This window comes from Cutaneotrichosporon cavernicola, assembly GCF_030864355.1.
Source record: "Cutaneotrichosporon cavernicola HIS019 DNA, chromosome: 3".
In the NCBI taxonomy this organism is placed as follows: domain Eukaryota; kingdom Fungi; phylum Basidiomycota; class Tremellomycetes; order Trichosporonales; family Trichosporonaceae; genus Cutaneotrichosporon; species Cutaneotrichosporon cavernicola.
The window spans coordinates 264,421-282,618 of record NC_083395.1 but is presented as its reverse complement, the minus strand read 5'-3'; the positions used below and the strand labels follow the sequence as shown (position 1 = coordinate 282,618).

General features: G+C 59.2%; 8 protein-coding genes across 8 annotated transcripts; 2 read left to right on the top strand and 6 right to left on the bottom strand.

The window, feature by feature from the left end:
* Positions 1-261: 261 nt before the first annotated feature.
* On the bottom strand, positions 262-1,903 carry CcaverHIS019_0301050 (uncharacterized protein; the record flags this gene model as incomplete). The annotated part of the gene is made up of 5 exons (XM_060598515.1): positions 262-1,077; positions 1,115-1,356; positions 1,391-1,469; positions 1,513-1,659; positions 1,694-1,903. 5 exons carry the CDS (start codon positions 1,901-1,903, stop codon positions 262-264), a joined length of 1,494 nt encoding a protein of 497 aa, XP_060455301.1.
* Positions 1,904-4,088: 2,185 nt separating this feature from the next.
* On the bottom strand, positions 4,089-5,728 carry CcaverHIS019_0301040 (uncharacterized protein; the record flags this gene model as incomplete). Its single annotated transcript, XM_060598514.1, has 6 exons — positions 4,089-4,116; positions 4,150-4,219; positions 4,254-5,078; positions 5,189-5,212; positions 5,263-5,392; positions 5,660-5,728. The coding sequence occupies 6 exons, from the start codon at positions 5,726-5,728 to the stop codon at positions 4,089-4,091; spliced, it is 1,146 nt and encodes a 381-aa protein (XP_060455300.1).
* A 1,100-nt stretch (positions 5,729-6,828) lies between these two features.
* CcaverHIS019_0301030 (uncharacterized protein) lies at positions 6,829-8,267 on the bottom strand (the record flags this gene model as incomplete). Its single annotated transcript, XM_060598513.1, has 4 exons — positions 6,829-7,077; positions 7,116-7,438; positions 7,587-8,017; positions 8,056-8,267. The coding sequence occupies 4 exons, from the start codon at positions 8,265-8,267 to the stop codon at positions 6,829-6,831; spliced, it is 1,215 nt and encodes a 404-aa protein (XP_060455299.1).
* Positions 8,268-8,584: 317 nt separating this feature from the next.
* Positions 8,585-9,451, bottom strand: CcaverHIS019_0301020 (uncharacterized protein; the record flags this gene model as incomplete). Its single annotated transcript, XM_060598512.1, has 2 exons — positions 8,585-9,096; positions 9,187-9,451. The coding sequence occupies 2 exons, from the start codon at positions 9,449-9,451 to the stop codon at positions 8,585-8,587; spliced, it is 777 nt and encodes a 258-aa protein (XP_060455298.1).
* A 479-nt stretch (positions 9,452-9,930) lies between these two features.
* On the bottom strand, positions 9,931-11,147 carry CcaverHIS019_0301010 (uncharacterized protein; the record flags this gene model as incomplete). Its single annotated transcript, XM_060598510.1, has 3 exons — positions 9,931-10,784; positions 10,825-10,863; positions 10,898-11,147. The coding sequence occupies 3 exons, from the start codon at positions 11,145-11,147 to the stop codon at positions 9,931-9,933; spliced, it is 1,143 nt and encodes a 380-aa protein (XP_060455297.1).
* Positions 11,148-12,273: 1,126 nt separating this feature from the next.
* On the top strand, positions 12,274-13,097 carry CcaverHIS019_0301000 (uncharacterized protein; the record flags this gene model as incomplete). The annotated part of the gene is made up of 4 exons (XM_060598509.1): positions 12,274-12,414; positions 12,554-12,638; positions 12,669-12,794; positions 12,826-13,097. 4 exons carry the CDS (start codon positions 12,274-12,276, stop codon positions 13,095-13,097), a joined length of 624 nt encoding a protein of 207 aa, XP_060455296.1.
* Positions 13,098-13,727: 630 nt separating this feature from the next.
* CcaverHIS019_0300990 (uncharacterized protein) lies at positions 13,728-15,779 on the top strand (the record flags this gene model as incomplete). Its single annotated transcript, XM_060598508.1, has 2 exons — positions 13,728-14,672; positions 14,814-15,779. 2 exons carry the CDS (start codon positions 13,728-13,730, stop codon positions 15,777-15,779), a joined length of 1,911 nt encoding a protein of 636 aa, XP_060455295.1.
* Positions 15,780-16,121: 342 nt separating this feature from the next.
* CcaverHIS019_0300980 (uncharacterized protein) lies at positions 16,122-17,865 on the bottom strand (the record flags this gene model as incomplete). Its single annotated transcript, XM_060598507.1, has 7 exons — positions 16,122-16,684; positions 16,722-17,221; positions 17,268-17,360; positions 17,395-17,604; positions 17,695-17,715; positions 17,750-17,769; positions 17,803-17,865. 7 exons carry the CDS (start codon positions 17,863-17,865, stop codon positions 16,122-16,124), a joined length of 1,470 nt encoding a protein of 489 aa, XP_060455294.1.
* Between the last annotated feature and the right edge of the window lie 333 nt (positions 17,866-18,198).

Sequence of the window (18,198 nt, the reverse complement as noted above, 5' to 3'; positions counted from 1 at the left end):
GGCAATCAACGACATCCTCACGATGAGTGACATTTCATGTTCTACTAATCTCTAACCCCTTTACAACCAATCTTAAAATCAGACCAATGGGTTAGCTTGTGAAAACTGTCTCCCACCTAGCATAGAATTGCTTGACTGCTTCATTCTTACTATACCTACTGCCTACTGTCCCTATCCGCCGCTACTGATTGTACAACCCTCCCCATCCCTCTACTACCCTCTACATACAACACTCCCAAGATCCTTACTCAAATGTCCACTCTACTGGTAGCGGAAGTCGGGGTCACCCTCGAGAATCTTCTCGCCACGGTCGGCCTTGCGATTCTCAGCCATAAAGTAGACCCAGAGGGCGATCGATCCGACAACAGCAAACGCGGAAAGGCCGACGGTGAGGAAGATGCCGGTGGTGTAGTGGGGCTTCTCGGCTTGACGGAAAGAGACACCAGCAAGGATACCGCCAATACCGCCCCATGCAACGACGACGGCGCTCATGACGGCGCGCTTGGACTGCGAGCGGATACAGGTCTGGGACCAAGCCGTGATGAGCGGGATTGAGGCCTGGCAGCCGCCTGCGGCGAGGAAAACACCGACGTAGCGCGCAGCCGTCTGGTCCTTGGAGAGTTGCGAGAACATGCAGACACCGATGATGGTGAGGAGCGCGTTGAACGCGACCACCTGCATCCGCCACTTCTTCTTGTCGGCGAGCTTGGCCATGATGATGCACGGAATAGGCGAGTAGAAAGAGGGTGGGGCGGTGAGGATCTGGCTCATCTTGTTGTCAAAGCCCATGCCGGCCAAAATCTGCGGGAGGAAGTAGGCAAGTGCGTAGATGCAGAGGGCAGCCGCACAGAAAAAGAGGCCGAAGAGCCAGATGCGGAAGTCGGTGAGGTAGTGCATGACCTTCTTGAAGGTGATGTGGTCGTAGACGGCGTCGTTGCGGTCACGTTGGATACGAGTGAGGACGATTTCGCGTTCCACCTCAGTAAGGAACGTTGCCTTGTCTGGGAAGTCGACGATGAGAACAATGGCGCAGAAGCCGATAAAGATGGTCATGAGGCCGTAGATGATAAAGATCCACTTGAGCGTTAGCATGATCTGATATTGAGAGACTCACCTGCCAGCCGTGCAGGCCCGACTTTGTGTGGAGGGTCTCGCCAATACCCCAGGCCAAGATGCCGGAGAAGGCCTGAAGGAACATGGCGGCGATGAAAAAGTAGGACATGCGGGTCGCCATAAACCGGCGTGGATACCAGCATGAGATGAGGTAAGCTGCGCCGGGGAAGAGAGTGGCTTCAAAGACACCGAGGAGGGCACGGAGGGCAGTGAGTTGCTGCCAGTTCTTGACAAAGCCCATGCCTGAATGTCAGCCCAGTCTCTTCGGGGAACGTACACAGCATCATGACGCCCCAGAGGACGGTTGCACCGCCGAGCCAGATCTTGGCGCCGAATACGCGGAGGCCGGCCTGGGACTGGAATGTCAGCGCGTTTCTTGGAATGCAAGTTTCCACATACCGGCACCTCAAGGATGATGTAGGGAATAAAGAAGATCATTGTGGCAATCGAGTAGCGGTTCCCGATGTGCAGCTCCAGGTCTTTGACCATCTGGTTTTTGTTGGCAGCCTGAGCAAGCGAGAGGTTGGCACGGTCCATGGCCGAGACCTGGCATCAGCTTGGTGTTGACAATGGAACGCACGAGGTACATCATGGTGAGGATGGGGATGAGGCGGAAGTCGATCTTGCGCATGACGCGCTTGACGTCCGCGGGGTCGTAACCGGCGTCAATGTCGACCTCGCCTGCGTCGTTACGGGCTTCGACATGCTGCCCTTCATCCGGCGAGTACTTCTCGTTGGTGTGCTCTACATGGCGGATCTCCTCCTTGGAGTTCTGTGAAGGGGACGACATTGCTGGGCAAATGAGAGACGGGCGATGGGGCTAGTATTTCCCAGCATCCAAGCTGGTATAAGAACCTGGGAGAGATGTGGAGGTGGCCCTTGGCGCATGAGATGGCATCCGTCGAATGTCTAACCCACGATCATCCATCCACATTGATGCAAGTGGCCTGCATGTGACACCCGCCACTTCCCCAAGATCCATAGCCGGGCCCCGCGGGCTCCCAGCCATCACCCTGAGCCTCATAGCGGCAAGCACCGCTGCTTGCTGCTTGTCATTCCATTTCTCTCTCGCTGTCCAGTTACATGGGCGCCACTCATTCCGTACATTCCGCTCTCCTCTGGCCCCATGCCTTGACTGTGTCAATAATCAACCTGAATTGAGATCGGGGCCGGATCCCGACCCCGGCAATCACCTGACCCCGCCATCAGGCAAAGCCGAAGTCCGCAAACAATAGACCGAGTGTTCTTTGGCTGGCATTCTAGCCAACCCATTTTCTCAGCGGGCAAACCGCGTTGACATCAGCTGATGACTGCACCCTCCACATTCCTTCGCAATACGCCGTGACCGCGGGGCTGGGCCTGTTAGTGTCATCGTTGGTTTGTAGTATTTCTTTACCACATCTTCAACTCATTTGTATTTCCCTAGTCATCTCTCCGTCAGCTTAGGGACACGCAATCAAAACTGAGACACAGTTTTCCCACCTCCCCACTCTAAGACTGCCCGCGTCACAAACCAAGAGCTAAACGTAACAAACACATCGGCTTGGAGAGTGGTAGCGACGAGCTGGTAGCCGGAGGTGGCGATGCAGGGTGGCAGGGTGAGGCGTAAGTGGATCAACGCCTCCAACGCCGACACTCTAGGTATCCTGTGATGAGATATGCACCTAGGCCCGGATTGACGTCAACACCATACTTGATGGTGGGAATCGGGTTTCGAACGCCGAGATAACCGGGCAGAAGCGAAGTGACCGAGAACCAGGCACACGTGACGGTGCGCCATGCAGGGTCTCCTCCAGAGGCGTCTCCGCTCCCGGGAACGTCTGCAGGCTAACCGCGGGCGGCACTTGCCGTCGCTGAGTAGGTCAAGTGCTTGGCTTGCGCTTGGCAGGCGATTGATAGCCAGCTCGTGCACTCTACCGCAGATGCCAAGATACCGTGCCCCCGATTGCCGAGTTCCACGCCACTTGGACGGCGACGCAGCCCAGCTTGGCCATAACATGCAATCCTCATCCCTGCTCAGCGCCACGCGCGCCGTTTCGCCGTTACCGAAGTGCCACTGAACTTAACCGGGCCATTGTACTGTTCAGCAGCTTGGACCACGTTGCTTTCCCTTGCCGTAAGCGGTTGACGAACCCATGGATCGCGACATCGAGGACCCGCGTACTGATACATCAGGCATTGCAGCCACAATAGTCTGTCGTCTTCTGTGCAGCGCGAGGAATGACGTGACGAGCGCCACAACGCGCGGGTAAGTCGGCTCGAGGCATCAGCGGGCCGAGTCGAGTGGAAGATAGCACGAACACAACGATTGGACAGCGCGTCGAGCGGAATGCCACCAAGCCTTTCCGCAGTTTCCACTGTCGTGTGCTGGCTTAATGAACCTCAGACATGCCGATATTGGGCCCCCCATGTCCCACAAGACATGCGTTCCTGCATGGAATGTTTGGGGCGGGCTGGTCATTACCGGCGGTTATGACCGGTTGTTAGTGTGGTGTGGTGTGATGGCCATGAGTCTAGCTGGTTGGTGATCTTACCCAGTTGCCATTAAACGTTCCTTAATTTGCCAGCTCCTCACCTGTCAATGTAGTAGGGTTGTGGTATGATCAGTACGAGGAGCTGGTCCACTAGGCGCGCCAGACTGGATGCATCACGTCTTGGCGTCTCATGGCTCGCCTGTGGACCATGACGATGGAACAGATGTGTGGGCGGGACCTCCAGATATTGTGGTTGCGGTTGGCGTACACTGGATCGTTGGCAACAGATGGGAGGACAATGAGAGGAACGTGCTGAGGTGAGCTGCTGTATTGGAGCGGACACAATTCCGTCTCCGTCCACGAGTGTCTAATCTCAAATCCTCGCTCCAACTCTGTTGTGGACAAACAACAACATATCCGACTCGTACACAAAAACTACAGCAGTCGCTCACGTATAGATCGCTGGGGAATGTTGAATGCAGGGTATCTTGCGCACGCGCGCTATCGCTTGTCAAGGCGACTAAGAAGGCTGAGGTCAGCCACGCTCTGTGCCGTGGCGCACCTCGATGACTGGTTGGCGTTGAGCCGATCGGCGGCCAGGCGGTAGCCCGTGTACACTACATCATCGCCATCTGTCGTCAGTAACTCCCTTTTCCATGGAATCACCATCCTCATGGGTGTTCGTGAGGCCGCGTGACTGTGCGGTGGCACGCTCCCGCGCGATCCGCTGCACGCCAGCCTTGAACCACTTGGGGGTGTCGACTCTCCCCTGATCCCACCGCGCCATCTCGGCCCAAAGGACGGTGGGAATGTACGCGTCATTGGCCGCGTACAAGATCATAGCGTCGTTGTAGTGGTCTGAGGCCCAGTTCGCCAGCGTCTGCTTCTTGGCTTTGCGGAAGTCCTGGTTGAACACGACGGCGACCGCGCCGCGCACACCAAGACTCTTGCCATACCCGACCTTGGCGAAGCGGCTATCAAAATCGTACACGTTCCTGAGCTGCGCCCCAAGTTTGCCAGGGAGGGTCTGGACGTCGTTCGCCAGTCCGAACCCCACCTTCATGATCGACTGCTCCGCCATGACCTCGCGCGCGAGTGCCAGTGCACCTGGAACGCGGTGGATCATGAGCAGCCACGCGTCCGTCTTCGTCGACAGCTGGACGAGGTGTGGGCCACCGGTGTCGGGCCGGCCCTTAACGAAGGCTGGCCTCGTCTCCGTGTCAAAGCCGAGGACGTCGGCGGCGAGGAGGGCCGTGCGGGCGGTGGTAAGCTCGGTTTTCGAGCGCGGGATGTGAATGTGATGCATCTTGAGGGTGGGAAAGCGTGGGAGGGCCTCGCGCTCCCTTTTGGTCGGCGCACGGATCCAGTATCCGTTTTGACAGGGAGGAACGTCTTCCTCTGAGGTGTGAGGACGTTCCTCCTCCACGCGCCCCTTGAGCCGCGCCTTCTTCTTTGACGCGGCGCGAGCGGCTTGGCCCGTGGCCTTGGGAGCTTTCGCGTTGGTGACGGGTTGGGTGTGTGCCGCGCACTTGCCCTTCCGACCCCTTCGCGAGGAAGGTGGGTGAGTGAACGTCATGAGATCTCCCTCGTTGTCGGCGGACGTTGAGGTCGCGGCTGAACTGGGTCTGAAGAGTTAGCCAAGGCATGCGCTGGGCGAGGTTTAGGTAATGCTCACCAGAAAGGGTGGACCGAGAAAGATGTCGATGATTGTTGGAATAGTAGTCAAGACGAGGATTCACGGAGTCTGCGACTAGCCCTAGGAACACGAAAACCTCCACCTTTGCACAGGGCGGTGGCGAATCGCCCTCGGTCAGCAACGCAGCATCAACACATCCATCATCCAGATCGCTTGTGACTTGATGTCCGTCAAGACCCGCTCGGAAGCGCACATGTACCCAATGCAAGTCCATCCCGATGCGGATGTTGGCTTCCAGTCAGACTGCTGTGGGGCCTCCAAGATTGTCCAGGTTGACCACCTCGCCTACCCCGATATCATCGACAGGATCTTTCACTTTGCGCCGAGGTCGTCCCTCCTTGTCTTGCGTAGAGTCTGCGTCGAATGGCGGGCTCACGCTGACGCGCTTCTGGTCGACCACCTGTCGCTCTTGAGGTCCCATCTGACCTATGGACCCGTTAGTCATCCGGAACGCAACATCGCTGCCCACAGTTGGGATACAACACGGTCCCTCCACGTGCAAGGTGCGGTACCGCCCCGCCTCCCCCCTCAACACTGGGATGGACTAACCAACACTCGCATCCTGGACATTTCACCGGACGACCTCCTGGAAGAGTGGATAGCCCTCATCGCCAAGTTCCCCAATATCCGTGTGGTACGCGACTATCAAAGTAGCTTCAAGCTCGACTTACTTCCCCTTTGCGAAATGTACTGCGCCCACGCCCCTCCTTCACCCTACTTGGGTCTGCAGCTGCAAAATCCGCAGATCCACAAGAACGGAATGGTCTTGGTGTCGCTCCGCCTGGCACCACCCAGCGCCCTTCAATTCCCCGTCGCCAGTCAGAGCTCCTGGCGGGACGACATTGAACTCGTCATACTCTTTCAACCTCCGTATAGGGGTGTCCGTAGTACGGGGCCACCTTCTGGATGGCGAATTCGCTCACTTGGCCCCCCCTCACCAGTCCCGTACGAACAGGCGTCGCTCGTCGTAACCGCGATCGGAAAAGCACTTCCCGTCATGTGTAGCCCAAGGCGGATAACTCTCGTCAACTCGTTCTCTTGGCGACTACCTGGCGCGGGCAGCGGCACGTGGATGAAACACCTAGAGGTCGGTCTTTCGGTGGCCAGGCATCTCCCCAGGGACGAGAGGGAGCGCACTGTGTGGCTCCAATACCTCCGCAGGTCGATGCGCATCGGCATGGAGAGCGTTCCGGAAAATGATTGGGTGGGGAACGATACCGCGGACGAGAGGCTAGATTACATCAAGTTCGAGACGCTTGATGACTTCAAGGCGCGTGTCGGGGAGGAGAAGTTCGAGCTCGCGTTTTTGTTCTGATGGTCAGTGACTGTGAGCGCCCTGTCGTGCTGATCGAAAGGGTTGGGGCTATCACATTCTCACGTGCACTCACACAGGCGCGTTCAAGGTCAAGAATCCTCCCTTGTTCCTCAACGCCGCAACATCTTGCATCCTCTGTCTAGACTTCTGACCACGTTACCATCCTCTCAAACCTGCTAGCAGTCACTCCTTGCTCTTCAAAGCCGCACCGTGGCTCCCGTGAGCCCCGTTCAGAGCTTGGCGCCCGCCGTGCTCGCAACCTTGACGTAATCCTGTACGTCCTCCCACAGCGCAACAGGCTCATCGAGGGCAGCAAAGTGCCCTCCCTCGAGGTGACGCTTGGCGTGCACAATATTCGCGACGCGCTTCATGAACGGGATAGGCGTAGGCATGATCTCGAGCATGAACTGCGAGTATCCGACCGGCTTGTCAATATGAGCGGGGTAGTCTTCGTTCATATGTCCGTCCTTGCCCCAAGCCTGGAGTCAGCAGGCCCCAGCCACACCTCAGTACTCACAGAGCGGTATTCCCAAATACACGTGGCGGCCGTGTTGGTGTACCAGTACAGGCTGAGGTCGGCCAGGATGAAGTGGAGTTTCTTGGCGCGGTCCTTGATGTTAATGCCCTCGAGTTTCTCGCCGATCCAGCAGAGCACGGCGACAGGCGACGAGTCGAGGACTGCGCCGATTGTTGCCGGCTTGGTCGAGTGCTCGACGCGGTAGCCCTCGCCCCACTGGCGCCACGTCATGCCCCGCGCCATGGCCTTGGCGTCGGTCTCGTCCAGGTCGTCAACCGACGCACCGTTCGGCACGCCCATCGGGAAGAAGTTGAGGTGGATGCCTGGGGTTAGCGCGGGAGAGGACAGAGGCGAGGACGAGGAGGGCATTGAGGGGAGTAAAAGGAGATGAAGGCGGGTGAACCGCTGTGGTACCCGTCCAGCCCAATGGCTGGAGATGAATAGCCTGAACCAACCCAAAGCGGTACTCACCAATGCAACTGTCAAACTTGGTGAGCTGACGAGTCACAAAGCTCCCAATATCCCCGCCTTGGGCATAGTATCCGCCCCTCCCACCCTCACGCCCAAACCCAAGACCCGCCATCATCTTGTCCAGGATAGCAGCATTATCGTAACTCCCAAAGGCGAGGTCGGTCGGCGGCGGCGAGGAGAATCCGTACCCGACCAGTGCCGGGACGATGATGTGGTTTGGAAGCGTCGCCGGGCTGTACTTGGACTTGATGTGGTTGAGCATGGGCACGAACTCGAGGACGGAACCGGGCCATCCGTGCGAGAATACAATCGGCGTCGCGTCGCGCTTAGCGCTGAAGAGAGCCAGGAAGTGGATCTTGTACTTGTAGCCCTTGTATTCTACCGTCGCGTGGTAGGAGGGGAACGAGGCGATCTCGGCCTCGACCGCGCGCCTGAGTTAGCTTGAGGACGATGGAAGGAAGCAACTCACCAGTCGAAGGCGCGCCATTTCTCAATCATGTCCGAGACCCAGTCGTGGCTCGTGCCTAGGTGTCCCGGGCCGTTGGTGTTATCCCATGTCCTCGCACGGGGTGCTGTGTAAGCCAGGCGATGGCGGAGGTCGGCGATGGCTGCGTCGGGGACGTGTGGGTGGAACTCGATCACGGGGATCGTGGGCGCGTGCGGGAGGGTGTAGAATGACATGGCGGCGTTGAACGGGAGAGAATGCTATGGAGGGAGGGAGGAAGTGGGAGTTGAGGAGATGAGGAATGGTTGGGGTTATGTGGTGAGCAGTGTCGGTCTTGGTCGCCGGGTATGGCCGTTGCCGTGCCGCCAGTAGTGAAGCCGGTCATGAAAGCACGAGAGCTAGATCATACCTCCGAGCTTGCCAGTTCACATCTAGCCCAAGGTAGCACATGGTGACGAACGTGCATGGTCACGACGATGCTACGACCTCTAATATCTACAATGCCTCTCTATCTACACACCTCATTCCCTTCCCAGCAGCTCCCGAGTGGTGTCTAGTCCGAGTCCGAGCCAGAGCCACTGCGCTTCTTCTGCTTGTACTTTTTCTTGCCGCCGCTGCCCTCAGAGTCCGAGCCCGACCCCGACCCGTGCGACCCATACTTCTTCTTGTCCTTCTTGTCCTTCTTGTCCTTGTCCTTCTTGTCCTTGTCCTTGTGGTCCTTGTCCTTGTCCTTGTCCTTCTTGTCCTTGTCCTTGTCCTTCTTGTCCTTGTCCTTGTCCTTCTTGTCCTTGTCCTTGTCCTTGTCCTTGTCCTTCTTGTCCTTGTCCTTCTTGTCCTTGTCCTTGTGGTCCTTGCCGGGGGAGTGGCTACCGCCGCCCATCACCGAACTAGCGAGACTGCCGAGGCCACCGCTCGAATGGCCACCGCTCGAGTGGCCGGAGGCGTATCCGCCAATGGCGCCGACCGCGGCGCCAGCGATACCCGCGAGGCCCATCCCGGCCACGCCCGAGCCGTACGAATTGGACTGCTGGGGAGGGGGCGCGTGCTGCGCAGGAGGGTTGTACGCTGCCGTCAGCTACAGCCCATATCCCGGAGCTGGGTCGAGGTTGCAGCGGGGCGTGCAAGTCGAGTGGAGGTCGCCTTCCTCGAACTCACGCTGCTGGTGCTGCTGGTAGTTCTGCTGCTGCTGGTGCTGCTGGTAGTTCTGCTGCTGGTGCTGCTGCTGCTGACCGCCGTACTGCTCGCCGCCATGCTGCTGCGGCTGCGGCGCCTGGCTGTAATAGCTTGCAGCCTCGCCTTGTGGCTGTGGCTGCCCACCCTGAGGAGCGGGGTGGTTACCGAAGCCGGGGTGCTGGTACGAGCCAGGCGCGCCGGGGGGAGTGTATCCCGAGCCGTAGTTACCGCCCTGGTTGAACGACATTGTGATGGTTTGGAGTGAAGGAGTGGTTGAAGGAGGGATGGAAGGAAGGTGAGATAGAAGTGGGGTGACGCGGTGGGTGCAGTGAGAATGCAGATCTCGTCTCGAGCTCGCGTGGCAGTTGGGAGATCTGAGTGAGGCTGTGCAACCCCTTTCCTTGATCGGTTATCCGCAGTCCTCGACACCGAAAGACCGTGTGATGGCGAACAAAGCCCAACCTCGGCAGGGTCTATGACGTATCCCACCCCACCTGTTCCTAGGACGCGCGTCATCTCTGTCCACCTCCTACCTACCCACTTGGCAGTAGGACGCTTGGCACCACGACCAACACTACATCGCACTACATCGAGTTCCTTGCCCTCATCGTGTATCCATTCCTTTACTCTACTCTGCTCTATAATGACAAGAACCCAAAGCCCGGTCGTGATCTCATGTACATGCTTCTCGTCCCTGTCGCTTCATCCAATCAAACCCGACGCGCTTTAACGACCATAGCCCTGGGCCTGGTACGAGCCCGGCTGGTTGTAGTAGTTGGCCGCCTCGCCGTGCGGTGGAGTGGGAGTACGGCCGTCGTTGTGGCCGTAGCCCTGGTTGTAGCCCTGCTCGTTCTGGTGGGGGGAGGGCACGCGGTGGTCGCCCTGAGAGCCGTACGACTGGCCGTACTGGCTCTGCTGGTTGTTCTGGCCGTGCTTGTCCTCCTCTCCAATCTCGCGCTTGCCGCTCATCGCACCAGCAACACCAGCGAGCGCACCGAGTGTACCGAGTGCACCGCCGCTTCCGCCGCTTTGCTTGCCACCGCCACCCATGACACCAGCAAGCGCCATCAGACCGCCGACCTTGCCCGCGCTGCCGCCGCCCTGACCCGAGCCGTGCGACGCCATACCGGCCGCCATGGAGAGGAGGCTGCCGCCGCTGCTGTGTCCGCCCGACGGCTTCGAGGGCTTGCCAGAGTACGCGGCGAGCGCGGGACCAGCCATGGCCGCGAGGGCGCCGAGGCCGCCGCCCGACGAGTGACCCTGCTGCTGTTGCTGCTGGTTTTGAGGCTTCGAGCCGCCCGCCATGGACGCGAGAGCGCTGAGGCCCGACGCGAGGCCGCCCGACGAGTGACCCTGCTGCTGTTGCTGCTGGTTTTGAGGCTTCGAGCCGCCCGCCATGGACGCGAGGGCGCCGAGGCCCGAAGCGAGGCCGCCTGACGAGCCCGAGTGGCCCTGGTTCTGGTTCTGGTACCCGCCGTGCTGGTTCCCATACTGGCCCTGCTGCTGGCCACCATACTGGCCCTGCTGCTGGCCACCGTGCTGCCCATTGCCCTGCTGCGTGCCGTATCCGCCTCCGTAACCTGCGATCAGCTCCTCCTCACGCGCAAACGCGCAACCCACCCTGCTGTCCGTACGAGCCTCCGTATCCGCCATGCGAGCCTGGTGTCAGCTCTTCAGTGGAAAGTAAGCTCACCCTGCCCGCCGGGGTTGTAGTACGAGTCGGCTGCTCCGCCGCCATAGCCCTGGTTGTATCCGCCATGCCCGCCCTGCTGGTTCTGCTGACCGTACTGGGGCTGGCTGGGGGGCTTGCCGCCCGACGCATACTTCATCCCAGCGTCCATGAGCTTGGAAGTGAGGCCGCGGTCTGTACTGCCTTCCTTGGGCTTATCGCCCTGGTCGAGTGCGACCTTCTGCATGGATGCAGCAAAGTCACCGAAGCCCATTGTTGTCAAGTGGATTGAGTGGGGAGGGATGTGGAGAAGGGTTAGTGAAGTGATTGTTAAGTGTGACGATAGAGGCTGTGTCAAGTTGAGAGGGGATTGTGAGGGGATTGTGAGGGGTCTGTGAGTTCTTGGCTGCGCAGTCAGTAGGAAAAGGAAACAGGGCCTAGACACTCGGACCTCTCCTGGGGTTAGGGCCCAAACATCTGGGCCAAGGCATGGTCCGATCATGACTGCTTCTCTGCTTCTCGTCGATTACGCCCTCAAAGTCATCACCGCCCAACGCCAAGAAGCAACAAGACAGCGTCGGCTGGGGAATTGCTCATCTTGCTCATCACCACAGCTTACTCTGCATATCTGCACTCAGTCCAAGGAATTCGGTAGAGAGGGATCTCGCCTGCCATCGAGAGGCGGTGAATTGACTGTGAGTACTGGTGTGAGAGTTGGAGTTGAGATGCCTTCAAGCTCTGAGGAACCAAGGTGCTCCTTATGCGCTTCGTGGGCAGTCCAGTGGGATCAGGAAGGCATGATACGCTGGGCGGATGAACGCCTTTACGGCGCTGCTGTCTGAGCGCCTGAGTGTGCTGACATTGTGGGAGACAGTCACACCGCGAGTCGGCGATCGGCGAGCTGTACTCTGCAAGTCATGAACCGCCGCTAGCTACATCAGCTCTCCATTCCAACACCACAGCATTAAGTGACTCACTGTATTGCCCACTGTCGATTGGAATTGGACGAGAGCAGTGTCGATCATCTTCCTACCACACCATCCCGTTCTCCATCTCCACTCACGACGTCCATACGAGCTCGCAGGAGATGTCAAGTTGAAAGAACGGTTGACATGTTGACATGCACAACGATCCAACGACTGCGGACATCCGCGGTCCGTCCACGTGGCTCGGTTGGGAAGCCGATCACCCGTAATCACACGGCTGGGTGCGGTGACGTCAAGTCGATCGCATCAGGGCACTTCCGCGCGTTGCCGTCGCCCAATTGCGCCCAAAACCGCGTCTCGCCACTCCCCACCCCCCCAACCAACAACATGATCCTGGGCCATGAGAGACACTGTGGAACGGGAGACTAGAATTCAACATCACACACTCACCCACTCACTCAACCCCTACTCACAATGGGTCTCATGACAATGTTCCACGCCTCGGGTTCCAAGGAGCTCGTGCCGGTCATTCCCCCAGTCGCGGTTTACGACGAGTTCGTGGCCCAAGTTCCGACGACGCTTTGTCTTAAAGAGAAAGCTTGGAGCATGTCTGGGGTGAGTCGACACGATAACAGAGGTGAAGGGCGGGTAGATAGAGCAGAGGACTGGCTGGGTCAATGCGGCGAGTGGGAGGGAGAAGGCGAATGGGAGACGGAACGCTGCGGAGATGGGCAAGAGTCAACACTGACGGCAGGACGACTTTGGCATCACCGACGCCAACACGCGCAAGACAGTTCTCAAGTGCAAGGGCAAGTACATGACCCTTCACGACCGGAAAAGTGAGTCCTCTCCATACTTTGCTGACGCAGAAATCGAGTCGCCCAACGGAAAGGTGCTGTTCAACTTGTCGGACAAGATGCTATCTATCCGCAAGACGACCGTCGGTGAGGACCACCGTGGGCGTGAGGTCCTCAAGGTGGTCAAGAAGTGGTCGCGTAAGTTTTTGAGGGATGTAGCTGACAAAAGCCGGGTCCAAGCTCACGGCGACGGCTGTGGACAAGGACGACAAGGAACACACGCTTGTGCTCAATGGCGACATGTATGGTGTTAGCGCCAACATCGAGCTCAAGAACGGTATACCGCTCGCCCATATTAGCCGCAAGCTCGTCACGGTTACCGATATAGTTGCGGACAAACAGACGTACTACGTCACGATTGCGCCGGGTGTCGACGTCTCGCTCATCGCTGCCGTGTGTATCGTCTTTGACGAGGTCATGAACGAGGAGAAGGAGAAGTAGGAGACATACCGTAGACAGAGAAGGTATACATACACGCATGTGATTGAGCAAGCTACGCGGGGCCAGCGAGGGTCGGTACAGTGACACCCTTGCACTTCTGAACAAGATTGACCGCGTTAGTGGCCACGCTCTGCGGTTAGCTACAATCCGAGTACGTGAGCTCACCTTGGAGTGACGCCGAAATGCCTGAAGAGCACCCCGGGTGCGGCTGAATGTTGAGAGTGGCGAGCAACCATACACTGCCGTCGAGGGGCCGGTGCGTCTCATCGCCCTCGCCAACCCTCATTGAGCGGTGGTAAGCTGGCAGCGCGGCAGAGTTAGCTTACTCAGGCGGGGCAACTAACACACCGTGTTCCACCGAATGGGATGTATCCGACGTACGCCGCGAGCGTCTGCTATCAGCTGCCCTTGACAGATTAGGTCAACACGTTCACTGACCAGGACTTGCTGAACTTGCCCGTTTGTTACATTGAACCGATGATGCCCTGTTTCAACCGAGGATGATCCGAAACCTAACTCCAGGGTGATCGGGGACTGTGCGATAGCATCGTCGTTGTCAACACTCTACTCTACTCTACTCTACACTCTCCTCACTCCCACTCCCACTCCCACTCCCACTCCCCTCCGGTAATGTCTATCACCATCCAAACACCCCCGCCAACGGCGCCGGTGCACTCCCACCTCGCCCTCATCATCGGGCAGATCAGCCCTCCACCACCGTACGGCTCGTCCGTGACGGTAACGGCCGTGCCCCACCCGCCCGTCCGGTTCCCCGTCCACCCAAACGGCCGCTTCAAGGCTCTGGCGCCGCTCACGCCGGGCGAGAACGGGGTGAATATCGAGTGCGGATCAACCTCAACCATACATCCCGTCTTCTATCAGCCGCTGCAGACGCGGCCGATTAGCCTCATCATTGTCGCGGCCCGCAACTCGCCAGTATGCTTCGACGACGTGGGTCCCTCCAACTTTGACATGGCGGCGCGGCGCCTCCGTATGGCCGCGTATCTTTGGCAAGCGTATACCGCCGAGCAGATGATGCGCGCCGGCTTCGGCGCGCGCACGTTCCAGTTCGAGACTGAGTGGGGAGTGGATACTGTCTCCCAGGCCGGTGTACAGGCCCAGATCCCCAAAGTCACCCTCGTGCGTAGCAACCACTCCTTGGCCGACATTCGAGATGAGAACCGCGCGCAGCAGGGTAGCGGGAGCGGCAAGCAGGACCTGTACGGCATGATGCGGGAGGCAGTGGAGAACGCGCCCGAGTTCCGCGAGCGCAAGGACCTCCAGGCTGCCGTGCTTATCATGGACGCGACCCACGATCGTAACGGCCTGATCGTGGGACATGCTGCACTCGGCGGCTCAGGAGGCCCGTTCCCGCTCGCCATCTTCGGTAGTCACACGTGCTTCTCGTGGCCTGAGACGCTCGACCAGGTAGTACCCGCCTTCCTGAACCGCCAAGCCGTCGACACGCGCTCGTGCGGCATCGACGCGGAGGGCAAGGACTATGGGATGGCGGCACAAGTCGGCATCGGCGCGATGATGCACGAGGTCGGCCACATGCTGACGTGTCCACACCAGGTGAGTACCTAGACCTCTCCAGTCTCCCCACCCGTCTCGTCCTCGCTCTCGAAGTCTTCCACCTCGTCGAGACCTCCGAATGGGTCCATCTTGAGGGATGCCAAGATCTCACCCTTCTTCTGGCACCATAGCTGACTCCAGTCCTACGGCGTCATGCTGCGCGACTACACGCGCCTCGCCGACAGCTTCATCGCGCTGCAAGCCGACGACAAGAACGAATGCAAATGGCATCGTCTCGACACCCTGCGTTTCATCTCCCATCCGTCTTTCGCCTTCCCGACGGACAAGCCGCTGCCTCAAACCAAGGGCCCGATCCTCGTAACGGCGGCAACCGACGGGCTGCAGATCTACACTCCATCCAGCGAGTTGCTCGCCATCGAATACCGCCAACCCGGCAAAGAGACGGCGGACCAATTCATCGACCTCTTCGGCAAAGGTCGTAACACGTACAGCATTCCGCGGAACGAGCTGAACCACTTTGACCGCATCACTGTCCTCGCCAGTGACGGGGGAAAGCTCGACGACTTTGGGCTCAAGAATATCTGGCCGTCACGGCACGGCGTACTGCGTTCCCCGCCGTTTGGCAGCGAAAGTGGGAGTCCGCAGGCGATTGGCGTGCCGCCCAACCTGCGGCATATTCGGGTGTACTGCGGCGCGGCACTCGACGGGATCGAGCTCGACGGGGCGTTATTCGGCAAGCGTGGGGGGTCGCCTAAGGACTGGCCTCTGCACCCAGGGGAGACTGTTATGGGCATCAATGTGCGCCATGGAGCGTGGATGGACGGTATCCAGTTCGTCACGACGCAGCGGACGTCTCCTTGGTTTGGGTCACAGGGCGGCGGGCCGGGTGAGGCGCGCGTCCCCGCGGGGTATCGGCTGAGCGGAGTTTATGGCCATGTTGGGCAGTGGTGCCAGGGTATGGGGTTCGAGTTTGAGCCGATCGGCGCCGAGCATGCGCCACCTCCGCCGAGGCCGATGAGCGGACAACAGACTAGTCAGCAGGGTAAACTACAGTCAAGTCTGCAGGACCAGTGGCATGCCAGTGCTCCGGTACGCCAGGGTATCGAGTCCAAGGTTAAGAGCAAGTTCAAGAGCTTCTTTGGATAGATATCTGAGGAGAGAAGTAGATTTCACGTCACATACATCTAGACACTTGTTTCCATGTTACTTCAGTGCTACACTCTGAACGGGTGAGTACTCGACCTTGGTACTGGCCCTCGCGACGCGACGGGTGGCGATGTTGATCCTGGCAGTTTGCCCAATTTGTAAAATGAGGAGCGTACATGTATGAAAATGTCGGATTTCGCTCAAGCCAGCCATCCTTCCAAGGCCACCGTGGGCGGCTTTGTTTGCATATCCACGTAGAGTGGAGAAGGCCCAGAGGTCTCCAGCGCTGTCAGCCAGGTTTTGAGCAATGTATTTTGACATCAGCTCTACATGGCTGCATTTCTAGTCTCTATCGAGTTCCATGTCGCTTCCCCCGGGGGAAGGTGAGCGACGCTCATCCCGTTCGCTTTTTGAGGGAGACGCGATGTGGGAGCGGCGGGGTGATTCGCGCCTCGTCGCAGTCCAAGCCGCCGCACGCGCATTGCGTCCTTCTCCGCCATCACGCACAACGTCGCGCTCAACCTCAACTGCGCGCTGCACCTCATCAGCCCCGTAGTCCAGCCCCTCTCCACTGGTCCGACGAGCACTGAGTCGCGCAGCCAAACCTTCCCTCGCTGCACTCGCGCCGTCACCCATGCGTCCCGCGTCCCACCGGTCGGTCGCGCGCTCAAACGCAGGCGCGGAGCGCTCCCACTTGTCCGCACCCCAGCGTCGTCCACCCCTGTCGTCACGATCGCGCTCTCTCCTCTCCTCGTCGTCGCCTCGGGGAGCACCCCCGCGTCCGCCGTCCTGCTCCCACCGACCACCGCCATCACCGCGGCGGTAACGGGCCCTCGTATCCTGTCCACGCGGGTTGTAGTTCGTCGGCCGCGACTCTGGGTCGCGGTACCGCATAGCCCCGCGGCCTGACGTCAACTTTCCGGCCTAATTGCAGCTGCTCACCCTTGTAGACGACACCTCCCGACTCGCGAACAGCCTTCTGCTCACGCTCGCGCCGTGCCTTCATCTCCTCCTCCTTGATCGCGCGCTCCTCTCCAAGTCGCGCTTTCTCCTCGGCCTCAAGACGCGCGTCGAGTTCGCTGATACTCTCGGATACGGAACGGCGGCGGCGTTCCTTCTTGTCCTTCTCCTCCCTGCGGTCGCGGCGTTCACGCCGTTCCCTACGTTCCTCACGATGTCTCTCCTTCCGCGCACGTCGACGTCGACGCCTTTCCTCGTCGTCCGAGTCCGAGTCGTCCGAGTACTTGCCCCTGCGGCGGGGAGAGCGAGAGCGCGAGCGTGTAGGGGAACGAGAGGGTGAGATTGCGCGGGCAGGGCGGCGCAGCTCGAGTTCGCCAGCGTGTGAGACGATGACGGGCGAGAAAGGGCGGTCGCGACCGTCTGTCGGCAGCGCGCCAATGGTCTTGATGTGGTCCATGCCTGAGACGACGCGTCCAAACACCCTGTTGTTGTTAGCACCCAACCATGAATGGGTTGAAGACAACGTACACGTGCTTGCCAGTGAGATGTGGCGCAGGCGCGAGCGTCACAAACCATTGCGACCCGTTGGTGTCAGGTCCACGGTTGGCCATGACGAGGAGCCTGTGGTTAGCAGCGCTCCTGCACGAGCGCTCACCCATCACGGTTAACCTCTGTTCCGTCGCCCTCGAGGCGCTCATCCGCGAACATGCCGCCGTAGATCGACTCGCCACCCGACCCGTTCCGCTTCGTAAAGTCTCCCCCCTGTAGCATGAATCCCTCGATGACGCGGTGGACAGGTGAGCCCTTGTACGCGAGCGGCTCGCCAGCCTTGTTCCGCTTCTCGCCAGTGCACAAAGCGCGGAAGCTGGCGTTAGTGTCGGTCATGACCGGGAAGAGTATCTGCCGGGATCAAGCTGGCCAAATAGCCGATAAGATCAGGTCGCCGTGTACTCACTTCTCGGCAGTCTTGGGTACGCTGGTGTCAGCAGCTTGCGATGTTGGAGACGTACACATCTGAGAAGAGCTCAAACTGCCGTTAGCTCAAGTTGAGAAACGAGCTCACCACAACGCGGCCGAGCGGCGCATCGGCGACCGTAAAGTCCATGAACACACGCGGAAGGGTCATGGCGCGTGGGTGGAGATGGACAGTGAGTTGCAAATGGTTGGGTCTGTTTAGGCGTGGTCACTTTCATCCAACTTTGGGTGGAGGTTGCAAGAGGATTTGGTTCCGTTTCACGGAGATTGAACGTGCGCCCGCCCATCACGCGTCAACACTCGACGCGACGAGAGGTTGCCGCTCGTGAGCACAACCCCCTCTCATCACCATCCATCCCCTTTTCCTCATCGCCATCCTCAAACAAGTTGTCACTCTCTCGGGAAAGTGAAGTACTGTCAACCAGCCCTTCGAGCGCGCCCGCGTCCCTCCTAGTGCACGTGTACCGAATCAGACGCGTCGGCA